This window comes from Dasypus novemcinctus, chromosome 24, assembly GCF_030445035.2.
Source record: "Dasypus novemcinctus isolate mDasNov1 chromosome 24, mDasNov1.1.hap2, whole genome shotgun sequence".
Lineage (NCBI taxonomy): Eukaryota > Metazoa > Chordata > Mammalia > Cingulata > Dasypodidae > Dasypus > Dasypus novemcinctus.
This window is the reverse complement of record NC_080696.1, coordinates 49,568,568-49,586,426: the sequence shown is the minus strand read 5'-3', so window position 1 is coordinate 49,586,426 and position 17,859 is coordinate 49,568,568. Positions and strand designations below refer to the sequence as shown.

At 51.6% G+C, this 17,859-nt stretch overlaps 1 protein-coding gene across 2 annotated transcripts in view; it reads right to left on the bottom strand.

Annotated features, from left to right (window-relative positions):
• The window catches only part of SLC12A5 (solute carrier family 12 member 5), a 44,531-nt gene that overhangs the window by 2,802 nt on the left and 23,870 nt on the right, over positions 1–17,859 (bottom strand). For both annotated transcript variants that reach the window (XM_004469890.5, XM_004469889.5), the window contains exons 9-25: positions 13,655–13,825; positions 13,326–13,424; positions 13,120–13,177; positions 10,886–11,060; positions 10,070–10,188; positions 9,638–9,736; positions 8,507–8,626; positions 8,156–8,260; positions 6,724–6,892; positions 4,823–5,018; positions 3,748–3,917; positions 3,140–3,271; positions 2,181–2,288; positions 1,040–1,162; positions 748–947; positions 396–410; positions 3–136 (exon numbers count right to left, since the gene is read on the bottom strand). In XM_004469890.5, the coding sequence (XP_004469947.2) occupies positions 3–136; positions 396–410; positions 748–947; positions 1,040–1,162; positions 2,181–2,288; positions 3,140–3,271; positions 3,748–3,917; positions 4,823–5,018; positions 6,724–6,892; positions 8,156–8,260; positions 8,507–8,626; positions 9,638–9,736; positions 10,070–10,188; positions 10,886–11,060; positions 13,120–13,177; positions 13,326–13,424; positions 13,655–13,825 (2,193 nt within the window). The remainder of the gene's footprint in view (positions 1–2; positions 137–395; positions 411–747; positions 948–1,039; positions 1,163–2,180; positions 2,289–3,139; positions 3,272–3,747; positions 3,918–4,822; positions 5,019–6,723; positions 6,893–8,155; positions 8,261–8,506; positions 8,627–9,637; positions 9,737–10,069; positions 10,189–10,885; positions 11,061–13,119; positions 13,178–13,325; positions 13,425–13,654; positions 13,826–17,859) is intronic.

Here is a 17,859-nt window from a genome sequence, read left to right as displayed (position 1 = left end):
ACAGTTTTCATCGCCGTTGCGGTTCCGGGGAGGCCCGGGCATGTTGAGCAAAACAAGCTTGGCCTCCCGAGATTTCTTCACGATGACCTCGTTCAGCCGCACCGCGGTGTGCATGCGCCGCACGTTGGACTGGTTCCTGCGGGAGGAAGGCAGGAGCAAACGCGCCTGAGCCTGGGGGATAGGAGACTTGACCCCAGTCACCCTTCCAGACCCCGGTCAGACTGGGCTGCTGCAGCCTGGTCCTTGCCAGCTGGGGATCTCCAACCCAGATCTCTCCAAGATGGGCTGGAGACCCCAGACGTCAGGGGCAGGAATCAGGGGCTTGTGATGGAGCGAAAAGAGCAGGGACCCTGGCCAACCCAAAAGAGAGAATGAAAAAACTAGGAAGCACTTACAAGTTCTCCCACTCCCTTCAGGAAACAAGAGAAGCAAAAAGAGGAAGTAAAAAAGAAGGATCAGAAAAAGAGGGAGCACGGGGGGGGGGGGGGCCTGAGCCACTGCATCTACCCTGAATGAATACTAGCCCCAGTCTCCCAGCTCCCACTTCACCTTCCCACTGCCTGCACCTGCGAGTTCTGATCCTTAGCAATCAGGCTCAGCCCCTAGTCCTCAGATGGGGAAAGGACCAGGTCTGAGCTGGGTCTCTGGCCTGCCAGCCCAGGGCTCCTTCTGCTCTTTGGCTCTGCCATCAGGAGGAAAGATTCTTTGGGCTCACCCAGCCCCAGCCCTTAACCCCAAGGCCCGTACGGCTTCATGCTGAAGAAGTCCTTGATGCCCTCGGAGGAGACGGGACTGGGGCCCTTATTCTTCTCTTCCCCGGACTTGTCCTTGGTCCAGGTGAGATGCACCTTCTCAGGATCTGCCTCCCCCTCCCCCTCAGGCTCCTCCCCTGGGGACGGCGAGCTGCTGGGGCAGCTGGGAGCGCTCTGGTCGTGGATCAGCTGCACCTGAGGGATGAATGAAGGCATAGCAGGTGATTCCTTTGGCAGCCAAAGGTTCTGCTCCCAGTGGCGGGGCCTACACCACCCCAGCTGCACACCTCCTCCTCTGGTTTCTCCTCACTGTCACCAGCCGTCTCTTCTGGGACGTTGAGGCGGAGCCGGGTGTTGGCTGGATTCTTTCTCCGGATTGAGCCTCGAGACTCATCTGTGATACTCTGGATCTGGGGAATGACACAGGTTGGCACCGGCTCTGCTGGGAGTCACACCCACGCTTTACAAGCTGCCACCAAAGCTGATGTTCAGCTAGGACACGCATTTTTGGAACCTGTACCAGTTGTTAAAGGATTGCAGGTGCTTCCATACTAAAGAACACACTGCCCCCACTGACCTGGCCACCTAAACCCCTCTCCAGTACCCCCACCCTCCCCACCACCGGGACCAAAGGGTTAATGCCTGACGCTGCACGTAACCTGGACTAGCACCACAGTCCACAGCCAGCTCTGACTATCAGCCCTGGATAACATCCTCATCCCCGGAGGGCCTATCCTTCCCTGCTAAAAATGGTCATCACTTATCCCCTTGGTCATCCATCAACCACATTTGCAGTGACCCATCACCCTCATCTATAGGCTCCACCACTCATTTCCCCATGCGACCTACCACCCACCTCCGGGAGCTCTTCTGCTCCCAGCCATGGCATACCATCATTCATTTCTCCAAAGGTCCAACAACCAAGCCCTGGAGTGGCTCTTCCGTTCATATTCCAGGGGGCCAGTGCTTCCACACTACCCACACCTGGGGGATCTTACACCCACCCCTCACGCACCACCTGTATCCCTAAGTAGCCATTTGTCACCCTTTCTCTGAGGGTCTATTACATAAAACCTTGTCCCCTCCACTGCAGTCCATACTCTGAGACATCATCATCCACTCCAGGGACCTTCTATCTATATGAGCACCCACCACTCTCCCTCAGGTCCCAGAAGCCACGTGCGGAGGGGAATATCTGTCACCCATGCCAAGGTCCCTTCTGCACCCTGATTGGTAGGCTGGTTAGATGCAGTTGCAGTATGTGCCTCCTCTCCTGGGGAGCCAGTGTCAGGACGCAGGGATAGGGGGAATAAGGGTGATGAGTAAAGCTGCAGGAGAAAGGCCAGTGGCCAGGAGCATCAGCCTTGGCCCATCCTACACCTATGCAGACCCAAAACTGTGGTGCTTTCAGTACTCAGCCAACCTCACCTCCCGCTCCCGCTCATTCTTGGTTAAATGCATCTGCTTGAGGATCTGGGAGCGCTGCTCCATCACCAGCGTCTTCTCATAGGTGTAAGCCGAAATGTCACTCTCGTGCTGTGGGCAGAGGCAGGGGTGAGGAGAGGGGAGCAAGGGAGGAAAGCATGAGCTCTGAGCTCAGGTGCAAGGTCAAGGGAAGGGATGCAGGGCCCCTTCCTCCTGCTAGTCTAACTAAGGACCAAGTTTAATGAAGAGTTGTGGGCGGTGAGGATGGAACAGAAAGTGTGATGCTAATTAAGGCAGCGCAGCTCATTCCCTCCTCAGCCCAGTACAGGACCAGGCATAGGAATGGATGAATTAATGAATGAGTAGATTAATGAATTACCTGGGTGAATGGAGAAGGGGGAGAAACAAAAGGATGAGTGAATATATATATGGGTGAATGAATGGGTGAGTACATGAATGAATAAATTAATGAATCTATGGGTAGATTAATGAATGCACAGAGGGATGAGTGGGTGGATAAATAAACTGAGGTGGGGGTGGATGGATGAGAGGCTGTATAGCACAGGTGTTAGGAGCGCAGACTCTGCCTGGATTTGAATCCTGGCTGTCATTTGCTGCATTGTGTATTGGGGGCAAATTACTTTTCTGTGCCTCAACTTCCTAATCTGTAAAATGGAGATGAAAGTAATAATTGTATCTATCTCATAAGTCATGAGAATTAATATATACAAAGCACAGAGAAGACCTGGCATGGAAGGAGCACTGATAGAGCCACGCATTTAAAAGAGGGAGGGATGAGTGGCCGCCCTCGGGTGAATACATGAGCGGCAAAGACGTGGGCAGGGGAGGGGTCCAGCATCACGGCTGGTGGGTGTTGGAGTTGCCCCATTCGGTGCTGGAATCAAGAGGGAAGAGGCCCAGGTGGGCCTCCAAAACTTCTAGGGTGGCGTCTGGGGACTCACCATCTCCACCACCTCAACCTCTGCGGTAATACGTAAATGGTACAGAAACGTGGTCAGGTCCTTCTTCATCTGGATGCTGTTGTCATCCATCTGGGCCACAGTGAAGATCCGCATCTTGCATTTCCGCCAGACCTGCAGAGGTGCAGGGGGTGGAGGAAGGTTCAGGCCCGATGCAGTGCAGAGACCCAGGGCCAGAACCTAGAGAGGACCCTGTCCCCTCCTTCTTCCCACTCGCCCCCACATAAATGCCAACCTGCGAGCCTCTGTCTCAGGCCCCCTCCCTACAAAAACACCCCCACTTAGGTCTGAGGTTCCCCCATTAACCAATCACTGCTCTCCTTTAAAGGGGCAAGGACTCCTGGATCGGGAGATGCAATGCCTACCATCTCAGAATCGAAAAGGTTACAGGATCGTTTTCCCGGGAGCTCACAAGAGAGGAAGGACATGGCGGCTGGCCCCAGTCAGAGCCCACGAGCCTGGTCCGCGGCTGTGCGTGCACACACACACACAGTGCTCGCACATCTGTGTGCACATGCACACACGCACGCAGATGCACTCATACACACATGTGCGCACGCATGCACACTCACGCACAAGCGTGCGCTCACCTTGTGGTGCCGCAGCAGGAAGGGCAGCAGCATGAGCATGCCCCCGTCGTGCACGATCCACCAGACATCGATGCTGCCCTCGGAAAAGCGCTCGGGGTTCCCAGGAAACATGGCAACGTTCTTTGTGACCAACAGGGCCAGGTGGGCAGCTGTGGTTTCCCGGACCAGCTCTGGGGGGAGGCCGAGGAGAGGCCCAGAGGGGGTGACGGTGACTCCAGTTCCCCCACAGCATCCAGAAAGAGCCACAGGGGCTCCTGGAATCCAGCATCTCTCTCCCACCTGGCCTTGGCCTTGGGCTGGGTGGTCAGAAAATCACCTACCTGGGCCTCTTCAGGTAGATGTTGTTTGGACTTGGGAAAGCCCTTTGACCTCTGTGGGCCTCAGTTTCCTCATCTGTCAAATGACAATCACTCCACCCTGCCCTTTTTGATAATAATGAGCCCTACCATAAACCATGCATAAACTCATTTAGTCCTCCCAAAACTTGTAACTATGATCTACCTATAAGGTAGAGAGAAGAGCCTGGAGTTAACAGTGCAGACTCTGGGCTGGTTTAAATCCTGCCTTACCAGCTGTGTGACCTGGAGCAAATTCCTTAATCTCTCTGTGTCTCAGTCTCACAACCAATAAATTGGAGAAAACAGTGCCTCAGTCATAAGACTGAGGAGATAATTAAAGATTAGAGAAAACTTGCCCGGCATGCAGTATACATTCTGGTGCTATTTCATTTTTCTATTACTATTACCAAGAAGTCTTGTGCTCAGAGAGGGTGAGTCACTTCTGTGCAATCACACAGCTAGGTAGTGCCAGAGCTGAGATTTAGCCCCAGGCCCCCGTGACTTCAAAGCTGCAGTTCTCCCCGCTGCCCTGCACTGTCCTCTTCCCAGGACCGTGAGCTCCATGGGAGCCAAGACCATCCATCCTATTGACGGCTGAGTCCCCGGCGTGTAGCACAGCGCCTGGCACATGGTCAGCTTTGAGTGCCGTCACCTACACATGCCCCACCCACCCTCGCAATGCCAAGGAAATGGTCCTGGTGGGAGGGGGAGCCCCCAGCCCCACCACAGCCCATTACCGATGAAGTTCCTCCAGGTCTGATGATCTTCCTTCTGCCGCCAGTTGCGGGGCCAGCCAACGAGCACGGTGTTGTGCTGCAGCCCCCCGAGACCCCCAGACTGAATGAGGTGGGACACGCCATCACGCAGGTTCGAAGAAATCACCACCTGGCAGAAACCTTTCACCTTCTCTGCCTCCATCAGGCGCCGGATGGACTGGGGGAGGTGAGGCAAGGAGCAGTCTCAGGCCTCCCTGGCCCTGGCCCAGCCCCTTGCTGCTTTCGGACCTCCTGCCTCACCCCTCTATCCACCCCCATCTTCCAGAAGCTTATTTCTGACCACATCAGCCCCTGGTGCCAAAATCGCACATGGTCCCCATTGCCTGTAGCCCCCACTCCTTGCTATCAGTCAGGGCTCTCTGTGATCTGACCCCACACTTCCTGCCCTCCTACCATTGCTGCACCCCTGCCGTACATTACACCCTGCCTGGTCCAACAGATGTCACCGTCCTGGGATACCACTCCCCCCACCCGGAACAGAATTAAGGTGCATTTCTCTGCGTGGCCAAACTTCTAACAATTTTTAAAAGTAGCATAATAATAAGAATTTTAAGTGCACATTTAATCTGCTCTATGGGGAGGAGCCTCTACTGCTCCCATTTTATAGAGGAGGAAATCAGGGCGCAGAGGCTGCCTTAAGGCCGCACAGCCAAGGGGAGCCACAGAGCTCGTGGGTGTTACTGTGGGCTCCAAATCCAGGGAGTCTGGCTCTAGACCCCACAGTCTTAATCACTATCCTGATGTCAAATTTCAATTTCTACCCCTGCCACTTCTTGGCTATGTGACCTTGGGCAAATCACCTAACCGCTCTGAGGTTTTATCATCCGTTAAGTGGAGGTCATGGCACCCACCTCATTAAGACCAGGGAGGATGACATGGCACGATGGCTGGAAGGACTTAGGAGAGCACACACTCGACGCATGTAGGGCCCTTATGCTAGTAACTCCAGCATCTAACATGTTTGAGAGCCTCTGCGTGTTCTCTCTTCCCCAGGGGGCTGCAGCCACCTCCAGGGCTGGGCGTGGGCTTAAATATCTCCATCCCCACTGGTGCTAGGCCAGTCCTGCTACCCAGCAGCTCCTCTGCTGCCTGAACTGACCAGCAAGGCCCCCAGCTCCCGGCCCTGAAAGATGGGTGTGAAGGCCCAGTGAGGCAGAAACAGCAGACGTCACAAGCAGTTGGGAGCCCCTCCCCTGTCTCACCTTGCCTCTGTCGGGGCCCCAGGCCCTAGGACAGACAGGCCTGACTGCTGAACAAACCCACTTCCTCTGCTACCCATCAGGTTCTAGACATCACTTAGTGCCGGCTCTGCACTCTGCTCTGTGGGTGCAAGGCTGGAATCCTGGACCAGTAGATGGGACACAGCATGCTGAAAGGGCCCTGGGTCAAATCCTGACTGTGCTTCCAGCCACTGTGTGACTTTCCACATACTGCTTTCCCTCTCTGGGCCTCAGTTTCCTCTTGTGCCAAATGTGGACCCTAACCCTGCCTACCCCATGAAGTAGGGGAACCAAATAAGTCCATAGATGTGAAAACACCATGAAAGATTTTTGGTTTGACAGGAAGAAGTTTGGAGTATAAATCAAGCAGTCCTAACACTGAGTCGCAGTTTTCTGTCCTTTAGCAAGTGAGCTCACTTTCCTTACCCATAAAATGCGCCATCTTTGTCTGATGGTTTTTGGTTTTGAGTTGGAGTCTAAAGAACTCATTCCTTGAGACTTTAGGCTCCTCTTCTAAGGAAGAGGACATCAGAGCCTGAGTGTCTTTTGACCCCAAAGGTGGTAAGGAAGGATGTATAAGGGGACAAGACTGCCTTCCTGAGGGCACTTCCCTTGCCCCACCCCGCCAGGGTCTCTGCTCACCTCCTCTGCCCGCTGAGCCTGAGGATGGTTGTCCAGAAAGGTGCCCTCAAGGACAGAGCCCACGATGGTCAGGCCCTTCCCTGCCTTGAGCTGGGAGGTCAAAGAGAGCAGCTGGGGATGCACCACGTTCTGATCTTGGTCCACACGCACCAGCACCAGCAGCTGTGGTCTAAAGAGGGCTCAGAGTCACATGATCCAGCCACCACCTACTCACCCCCCCCCCATATGCCCACCACCAATTCACCTTTATACCCATCATTCTTAACCCACATCCACTCATCAATCCATCTAGATGTCCATCCATCCATTCCTTGAATATCTATCCATCCAACCAACCATCTCCCCACCCAATCCATCTGTCCACCCACCTATCCATCAATTCATCCATCATCCATCCATCCATCCACCAACCTACCCATTTATTTTATCCTTCAGTCATCCATTTACATCCATATTCATTTACCTACCCATATATTATTCATTAACTCTTCACAAACATCCACCTACTCACTATCCATTCACTCATCCATCTATTCATCCAACCATCCTCCCGTATATAATACACTTACCCATCTACCCATCTATTTATCCACTGATTTCCTTATTCAGTTAGCTATCCCATCCATCCACCACCCATCAATTTAATAAGCATTCTCAAGCATCTACTCTGGGCTACAACCTGTGCTAGGCATTTGAGGATTCTTATACAAGTAATACAAATCCCTGGTCTCTGGAAGCCCCAGTTTAATTGCCCTCAGCAAAGACAACTCAACAAAGTCCTAGGCATAGTTCAGAGTTTCAGGTCTTACTCTTGGCAAGTGAACCTTAAGCAGATGATTGAGAGGATGGGTGTGCAAAGTAGTCAGCTGCAAAGCATCCTGGGCTGAGAGGCAGGAAGCAAAGATTCTGGCTCTAGTTCTACCTTCTATAAACTCTGAGTCCCTCTCTGGTCCTTGATTTTCACACGAATAAAATGGAGGAATGGCATTATTAACTAGAGATTCCTAACAGCCCCTCTAATTCCCAAAATGAGTGATTCCATCTCCCCCAGAGCAAGCACTACATGATGCTACAGTTCTCTGTCTCTGTGTGCCACCTCCATGGAACTGTGATCTCACGACATTCCCAGAGACTAGAAGGGGGCTTGGCACATATCAACCATTCGTAAATGTTTTAAACAAATGACAGATTGAATGAATGAATGAAAAGATGGTCAGAAGGCTGGGGGTGGGGACCAACTATCTGAAACTCAGCTCAGGCTTGGGTGCTGGAAGGGGGAAGGATTTGGACAAGGCTGGGTTCTAATGAAGAGAGGTTACGGGAACGCCGATGAGGGACCACTCAGCAATGTGAAGCAAGTAGGGCAGGTCAGGCACTGGCTGCCTTCCACTGCCTCCCCTGAGTCCCTCACACCCCTGCCCCCAGCACTTACCTCCAGTTCTTGGTGTGTGGGGGTCCTTCCTCCAGGCGCAAGAGAGCATAGCGGGCAGCGCTGAGAGACAGGCCTCGGATCCCATCGCCCCACTCCTTCTCTGCCCTGGGGACCAGGTAAAGGGACCATGGAGCAGTACCATCCTGCCCTCCCTCCGTTCCCAATCCCATCCCATGTCACCCCTTCCCCTCCACTCTGTCCCCACTCTCCTGCACCAATCATTCCCACCCCCACCCCACCCCCAACATGCCTCGTCCCCACCCCCACCTCACCACCACCAATCACCTCTCCTCCCTCCACACCCCTCCCATCCCACAGCCCTTCCTGCCCCTCCCCACTTCCCACACTCACCCACGGTACTCGATGTACTTGTAGATGAGGCCTGCAATGAGCATGGCCACCAGGGCGTAATACCAGGAGCAGATGAACATGAGGGCCAGACAGAGGCTCATGCCCAGGAAGGAGAGTGTCCTGGACAAAGGGAGGGAGACCCAGCTTCTGAGCCCTGATGGGGCTGTGGCTGGAACCAGGACTCAGACAATGAGCGGGGGATGGGGCAGGGCCTGGCAAGACCCCAGAGGCTACAGCCAGGTCAGGGGAACCCACGCCATCATCTCCTTGAGTACCAAGGGCATGTGGGAACCTGCATAGATGAGCAGCCACAGGCAGGGCACCATCCCACCCCACCCAACTCCTCGAGTTCCACACCGTCCTGTCCCAGTGCCTTCCTGAGGCAGGACTCCCAGGAAGAGTGGGCCCAGTAAGAGGCCACCAGCAGCACAGGAGCACTGGGATGGGAGCCAGGCAGCCTGGGTTCTCAACCACTTGTGCCATAGCTTTGCTGGATGACCTGAGGCCAGTCCCTTCTGTGAGCCTCAGTTTCCTTATTTGCAGAACAAACGTGATCATGTCTGCCTGCCGGCCCCGACAGGCCTATTGTGAGGATAAAGCACCATAGAGTAAGATGCTAAGAGGAGCTGCACACCCCAGGTGATAAGCACCTTTCATGCGATAAGCACCTTCCATGCAATAAGCACTGAGATGCTCACAAGAGCCCTGTGAGGTAGGTGCTATTATCATCCCCATTTCACAGCTAAGGAAACTGAGATTCAGAGAAGCTACAAGGTCCGCCCAAGATCTCACAGCCAGGAAATGCAGAGTCACACTTTGACCTTGGGTCAGGCTACCTTCTGACCTCCATGCTCTCTTGAAAGGACTTTCTAAGAAGTTGAACACAGGGGAGCGATTATTATTAAGACTGTTTATGATTGGAACATGTTGTTGCTTCTTCTTATATGGGGACCTCTCTAGGGCCTTTCTCTTTGTGCCACTTGACTTGAGCTACAAAAGCTGGAGAAAATGGGATTCCCTATTGAAACTTGGGGTCCTGAGATCCTGAGGAGATGGGCCACCACGCGGTGGGGCTTGGGGTGGGCATGAGGGGATGGTTCCGGGCTGGGAGTTGAAGGAGAGGGCACCCACCAGTGGTAATATCGAAAGCGGGGCCTCCAGTTGGGTGTCCTCAGCAGCGTCTGCACCGCACAGGCCAGGTTCACAAACATGTAGCACATCAGGAAGAACCTAGAATACAGAAAGGTCCAGGAGAGACAGAGATGCAAGGGGAGGCAGAAACAGAGATAAGAGATGTGGAGGGAGAAGAGGGGGAAAGGGAACTGAAGCCAGGGAGGCAGCTGAATCACCTTGGGAACGGGTTGCTTCAAAGGCCAAGTCCTCTGACAACACAGCCCGGTACCCGTGGGAAGGGATATCTATATAACACAGTATGGGCTACGATGAGCAGTAGGGAGTCTGCAGGGGTTGTTAAAGTGTTTGGTGGGTGGTCAAGGGTCACAGCTGGAGGATCCAGGAAGGGGAGCCTACGGAGTCAGTGGGAGGGCAGGAGGCCTGACGCACATAGAGAGGATGGGGGCGACCTCATCGAGGGACGCGATGAGGATGCCGATCTCGCAGATGCAGGCAGTCAGGAGCAGGGCCCAGGTTGGCTCTCCGTTGGCTTTGCCATGGCCAAAGACCTGAGGACAGAGCAACGACCATGGGGCCTGAGACCTAAGGACTTTTTGTTTTTTGTCCCGTTCCTCTAGGCTTGGGGACCAGAAGATTAGAGGTAGAAATCCCCTAACGGGTGAGGTAGCACTGGTTGAGAACAACGTATTTCTCATCCTCTAGGGGTCCTTCCAGCTTTTTCTCAGCTATTTAAGGAGGTACCAGGCCTTTGCTATATCTTTCCCACTCCAACGTTGGTACCTCGGTGCAATGAAGTCAAATGATCCCTAAAGGGGAAAAGGAGGCCAGTGGGACAGATGGGAGAGGAGCTATCAGGAGCTCAGCAAGTGGCCATGACCATGTGCTCCATAAATCTTTTTTTTAAAGCACCACAGAGAGAGCCACACGTCTCTTGACCTTTGGCTGCCTCCCTGAGTCCTTGCCCAACCACTGGGCCAAAGGAGAGTCATTTTTCCCTAATGACAGATAACTCTGCTCTCAAGAATGGTGCCAACCCCGGGTCAACTCCCAAATTAGGTATCCCATTCTCCTTAGCAACAGTGCAGAGATTTAGTGCCCCGGGGCAAGTTCAAGGCTTGCTGTGGCCCTGACTCAGTGTGTGGTCTTGGGCCAGGCCGGCCCCTCTCTGGGCAGAGGCCTGGCTGCTCAGCTGGGGGTGGGCTATTCTCCTCCCCACTGTCCTGGGCTGACACTGCCCACACTGACCTGCAGGAAGGGCACTATGCCGTCCCGGGAGATGGCCTGCAGCAGGCGCGGGGCTCCTGTGAGGCTCTGCAACCCAGCCCCACAGGTAGAGAAGAAGGAGCCGATGACAATGACCCAGGGCGACGGCCAAGCCAGTGTCCCCACCACCAGGTTGCCGTTCACAGCTTCGCCAAACCTAGATGAAGCAGGAGAGGACGGGAGGTGCTGGGTGGGCAACACCCCCTGGATTTCCAGGGAGGGTCATCCCAATCCAATTCAGGACCAGCTGTGTCCCTACCACAGGGCTGGGCTCTGTAGGGGTGAGGGGAGACCCAAAATCCCGAACGTCCTGGGTTCTTCCTGTCTGTGAGACCTTGGGCAAGTCATTTAACCTCTCCAAGCTTCCCCTCAGTTTACTCATCTGTAAAATGAGAACCATTAAAAAATCTATTCATATGATTAGAAAAAGGATAAAGGAGGTAGCACACGTTGAATGCATAACACAGTGCGTGGTACAGGGTACCAATAGTCATTCCAGAAAAGGGTCTCTATATTATGTTATCCTAGGCGAGTCTCTTAGCCTCTTAGAACCTCAGTGTCTCCATCTGGAAAATGGGGGGGCTCTGGAATGGAAGGAGAATTAAAGAAAAGACTTTTCCAACAATGACACTGTCTTAAAATGGAAGAAGGTGCCTCAGTGGGCAGAGAATCCTCTCCCTGTAGGTGTGGGCCGCTGCTGAAGGACTTCGAGAACTAGGTAAAGGGCCCTATTGGATGACCTGCTGGACCCCTTTCAATCTTGCAGGAGGTTCACGGTTAAATGAAATGAGATAAACAGAGGTTAAACTGCCTTAACAACTAACAGGGAAAATACTTGCAAAATTTCCATTTGGCCAGGTCACTTCCCTGCTTAAAACCCTTCAGGGATTCCCGGATATTTTATAAAATGCAGCTTCAACTTCTGGTATCAAAAACTAGGCCTCTAGGACATGGCACCAGCCTAGATCTCCCGCCGCAGGTCCCCCATGCTCCACCTTACAGAAGCCAGGATGCGGCCGGTGGAAACACTTCTGCGGTCTGAGGTCTGGCTTCACCCTGCTAGTTGGTGCTTCGGAAGCGTACGCTCCAGAAGCACTGAACTTCTGGTGGTGACGGGCCCGCTCATGTGCACGGGCGTGCGTGCACACACAGCTTCTCTCCCTTCTGCCTTTGTTCAGGCTGTCTCTACTGCCTGGAAGGCCCTTCTCCCTCCTATCCACCTGAATCATCTCTACCGAGCACTTCGAGTGGGAAAATTAAACGAGTTCATGTGTCTAAGGCACTTCAAGCACCATCTTCCCTGGAAACCTTCTCTGACTCCTTGGGGACTGGGTTCCATCCAGCCCTCTATGCTCTCCCAGAGTCCCCATCGCTTCATTTCCTCACCACTCTTTCCAATCTGCACTTAAAGTCTCCTTACAAGTATGGTTACCACCCCCCAAAAAAGCTTCCTTCGGGAGAGGACCACAGGTTATTTTTCTTTGTAGACTTAGAACCCAGGTCAGTGACAAAACATGGACATTCTGTACATTTGCTGAAGGAATTAATGAATTAATAGATGCTTTAAGAAAAAGGAGGGAAACGGACTTGGCCCAGCGGTTAGGGCGTCCATCTACCACATGGAAGGTCCGCGGTTCAAACCCCGGGCTGCCTTGACCCGTGTGGAGCTGGCCCATGCGCAGTGCTGATGCACGCAAGGAGTGCCGTGCCATGCAGGAGTGCCCTGCCACACAGGGGTGTCCCTCGCGTAGGGGAGCCCCACGCGCAAGGAGTGCGCCCATAAGGAGAGCCCCCCAGTGGGAAAGAAAGTGCAGCCTGCCCAGGAATGGCGCCGCCCACACTTCCCATGCTGCTGACAACAACAGAAGCGGACAAAGAAACAAGACACAGCAAATAGACACAGAGAACAGACAACCGGGGGGGCGGGGGGGAGGGGATTAAATAAATAAATAAATCTTAAAAAAAAAAAAAAGAAAAGAAAAAGGAAATAAAAATATGATCATTCTAAAGGAAAGGGGACAGAACTGAAGCTTCTTGAGCTGGAGTGACGTGAGAAAGGTGAAACATGGGAAGGTAAGTTTGCAAGCGGTCCCCTATGGCTCTCCTCCCCCAAGGCCCTTTGCGTAGGATTCAGCCTTCTCTGCAAGGTGTGCTTCCCACCCCACCCCATCCCCAGGAGAAGACCAGCCTTGAGCCCCTTATTAACCCCTACTTACTTGTCCCTCAGGACAACTCCCTCAATGCAGGCCCCAAAGAGAACAACGGAGCTGATGTCTGTAGCAGAGGATGAAGGAGAATGCCCAGCTTGGAGTGTCCCTTCCTCTCCACCCATCCTGAACCAGCCAGGTATGGCAGCAACTTCAGCTGCCCTCTCTTCAGCACACCCCACCTGGGCCAGTCCTGACCCAGCAGAGCAGGATACAGACAGCAGAGGTGGTGGCGATGGCCAGGATGGTGCCGGTGGGAATTGACTTCTGAGCATCCCGTAGGTCCCCAGAGCGGTTAGAACCAGCCATGATCCCTGTGAACAGAGGAGCAGTTAGGACAGGAGCCAGGGCCATGGGGGACCAGACAGACAGAGAGGAAAAGACGTCAGCCTTAGAGTCGGGAAGGCTGGGCACGGTGCTCAGCCTCTCTTAATCCCCCCATCTGTTTAACAGGGACTGAACTGCTGGCTACATGGCTTGCTGCTGGGCTTTCTCCTACCCAGCCACTCCCAGCCAGAGTCCTCTTCTTTGAGCTCCCCTTCACCTGTGACTGAGGGGAAGTAGATGCCAACCAACAGGGTGAAGTAGGAGGTCATATCACTGAAAACGTAGGGATGGTCCATGTCGACAGGGGCGCCATCTGCCAGGCCCACTGAGGGCATCCCCCGCTTCTCCACAATCACCCCCTTGGTCAGGTAGGAGCTCCAGAGGTTCTCTGTGGGGAGATGAGATGCTCAGGGGCAGGGCAAGAAATCAGGGTAACAGAGCTCTGGGACCAGGAGGTGTGATAGGCAAAAGTAAGGGTCAAGGCCAACCGCATTCACGCCCCCCAGACCTTAGCTCCATTTTATTTCCACCAACATTTGCTGAGCTCCTGCTTTGGACCAGTCCATGTGCAGGGGGTTCACAGATAAATCAGTCCCTGTCTTCAAAGACTCCAGTCTAGGGGGATAAACAGACATACAAACACCTATCTCAGGCTGACTCATTGTGTCCCAAACTGATCTCACCACTTACACACCCCAGATCAGCTCCTTTCCTGCATCTCGGTGAATGACACCAATGTCAGTGATGACAGCTTGGAATTGCCCTCACCTGCTCACTATCCACATCCTCCATATCAAAACCATCTCCAAATCCTGTTTATTTCCTCTCCTAAACATTTCTTAAATGTGCCCCTTCTCTTCATTCTAGGTTTTCTCAACTTTGGCACTAATGACATTTTTGGCCAGTTACTTCTTTGTTTGGAGAGAAGGCTGTCCTGTGCATTGCAGGATGTTTAGCAACATCCTAGCCTCTACCCACTAGATGCACATAGCACTCCCCTTTAGTTGAAATGGGCATGAGTGTCTCCAGATATCATTACATGTCCTCTGGGGGACAAAATCACCCCTAGCTGAAAATCACTGCTCCATTCTCACCATCACTCCACCACTGTAGTTCAGGAAAGCATCATGTCTCTCACCTGTACGCATAACATCAGCTTCCTGCTGGCCTCCCTGCTTCTATTCCTTCCCCTTTCAGCCCATCCACAATAGCAGCCAGAGTGAGGCTTCAGAAATGAAGACCTGACCCCGTCCCTCCTTTACTCAAAACACTTTGGTGGTGGGGAGGAGCAAGACGGTGACAGATTAAGGAGCTCCTAGAGTCAGCTCCTGCTACAGGGCAGTTAGCAATCACCCAGAGCTATCTAAAACCCCTGTTTGGGGGGCCCAGGAGACCAGAAGAGCATCTTGCAACATCACTGAAAGAATGGAAGGAGAAGACTGCCCATCTGCAGTAAAAATTCATGTGTAGGGCCCTCCACACCACAGTGCCCATTCCTTACTCATGGCGCAAGCTGCCTCAGGAGCTGTTCTGTGGCTGGAGTTGGAAGCTCCATTTCCAAAAAAAACAGGGGGAGGAAGAGATGGTTGGCCACTAACTTCAGCTACTAATTAGTAAATTCAGCTGGCTAAAGTATAATTCTAAGAAAGGCTGAAGTTTGAACCTGTCCAAGTCAGAAGGAGGCTGGTAGCCACCATTTTAACTCTGCCCCTGCCATGAGAAGAAGCAGAGCTGGTTGAAATCACAGTGATGGTAGGGACCAGCTTCTTTCCACCCAGATCAGATTGCAGCCCTAGCCTAGGCTCCAGCCCCACCTCTGGGAGGGAGGAAACTGGGGGGACCTGGACCAGCCTCTCCAGGCAACCAGGCTCTTTCAGCCAGCACAAACTGGATAGTCAGACACCTGGGGCTCCATCTCCACCCCCAGTAGGATAGGAGGGCAACTGTGTTTCCCTGGCCTCTCTGGGCAACTGGAGGTACTTTTGGCCTGCATGGACTGGTTTGTTGAGTGCCCCTGATGCCATGCCCAAACACCCCCCACCCATAGGATAAGAGGGGTCTGGTGTTTCTCCAGCCTCTCTGGGTAACTGCAGGTGCTTTCAACCTGCACAGGCTGGTTGTTTGGGCACCTGTGGTTTTATCCCCTTAAAGGGCAGAAGGACAATATTCCCTTGCCCTCTCAGGACAACTTCAGATGCTTTTGGCCCACGTGGATTAGATTGTTGGGCATTCGAGAGAGTCCATCCCCACCCCTGGCAGAGGAGGAGGGGGACCAATGCTATGTCAGTCTACCTGGGCAATGGTGGTCAGTTCTGACCTGCACAGCATAGTTTGCTTCCTACACTGCAGCTCTATCCCCATACCAGGCAGGAGAGGAAAGGGTGTGAAGCTTCATTAGTCTCTCCGGGAAACTACAGATGGTCTTGGCCTGCACAGCTTGGATTACTACACATGGTTAAAGCTCTGTCCCTGCCCCTGGCAAAGGAAAAACGTGGGAGAAGCTTCATTGGTTCCTGGGGCAACACAGGCAGCATCAGCCAACACAGCTTACAACACCAACAATATCCTTAGCTCCTACAACCACAAGGGAGAAAGAGAGAAACTGCACCAGAATAAATACAACTAGTAAGCCAGATACCAAGACACTAACAATTACAATCCATACCAAGAAACAGGAGGATATGGCTCAGTCAAAGGAACAAGATAAGCCTCTAGATGACATAAAAGAATTGAAACAACTAATCAGAGATGTTCAAACAAATCTCCTTAATAAATTCAATTGAGATGGCTAAAAAGATTAAGGATATTTAAGAAGACACTGGGTGAGCACAAAGAATTTCAAAGCATACATAGAAAAATAGCAGATCTTCTGAGAATAAAAGGTACAATAAATGAAAATAAAAATACACTGGAGGGAAGTAGATGTGGCTCAAGTGATTGAGCTCCTACCTACCACATGGGAGGTCCTGGGTTCAGTTCCTGGTGCCTCCTGGAGAAGAGGAGCAAGACAGCAAGCTAATGCATGGGCAGGCATGGTGAGCTGATGCAACAAGATGACATAACAAAAGATACACAAAGAGGAAAGACAATGAGAGATACAACAAAAACAGGGAGCTGAGATGGCTCAAGTGACTGAGTGCCTCTCTCCCACATGGGAGGTCCCAGGTTCAGTTCCCTGGGCCTCCTAAAGAGAAGATGAGCACACAGTGAATGGACACAGAGAGCAGACAGCAAGTACAAACAATGAGGAAGTGGGGGATACATTTTTTTTAATCTTAAAAAAAAAATACACTGGAGGCATGTAACATCAGATTTGAGGAGGAAAAAGAAAGAATCATTGAGCTTGAAGACATGGTTTTTGAAAGCAAACAAACAAACAAAAAAGAGATAAAAGAATGGAAAAAATGAACAAGGTCTCAGGGAAGTAAATGATAGGAAGAGACGTAAACATATGTGGCGTGAGTGTCCCAGAATGAGAAGAGAAGGGAAAAGGGGCAGAAGGAGTATCTGAAGAAATAATGGTTGAAAATTCTCCAACCCTACTGAAGGACATAGATATCTGTGTCCAAAAAGCATAAATGTACTCCCACCCAAATAAATTCAAATAGACCAATTCAGAGATGTTTAATAATCAGAATGTCAAAAGACAAAAACAAAGAGAGAATTCTGAGAGCAGCAAGAGAAAAGGGATGCATCACATATAAGAGAAACCCAATAAGATTAAGTGCTGATTTCTCATCAAAAACCATGAAGGCAAGAAAACAGTGATATGATGTATTTAAGATACTGCAAGAGAAAAACTGCCAGCCAAGAATCTTATATCTGACAAAACTGTCTTTCAAAAATGGGGGCAAGTGTAGAGTATTCACAGATAAACAGAAACTGAGAGAGTTTGTAACCAAGAGACTGACTTTGCAGGAAATACTAAAGGGTGTGCTATAGCCTGAAAAGAAAAGACAGGAGAAAGAGGCAAGGAAGAGAGTCTAGAAATGAAGATTATATCAGTAAAAGTAACTGAAAGTATAAAAAGAGTGGTGTAAATAAAAATGATGATAAACCACAAGGTCAAAATGAGTGAAGTAAGAACTGCCTTTATAGATATAACATTGAATGTTGATGAATTAAGCTCCCCAATCAAAAGACACAGAATGGCAGAATGGATAAGAAAATATGAACCATCTATATGCTGTCTACAATAGACTCACCTTAGACCCAAGGATACCAATAGATTGAAAGTGAAAGGCTGGAAAAAGATATTTGACACATGCAGTAACAACAACAACAACAACAAAAAGCAGAAATAGCTATATTTATATTGGATGAAATTGCTTTAAAAGCAAAACCATTATTAGAGACAAGGAAGGACATTATATATTAATAAAAGGGGTAATTTACCAGGAAGAAATAGCAATCATAAATGTA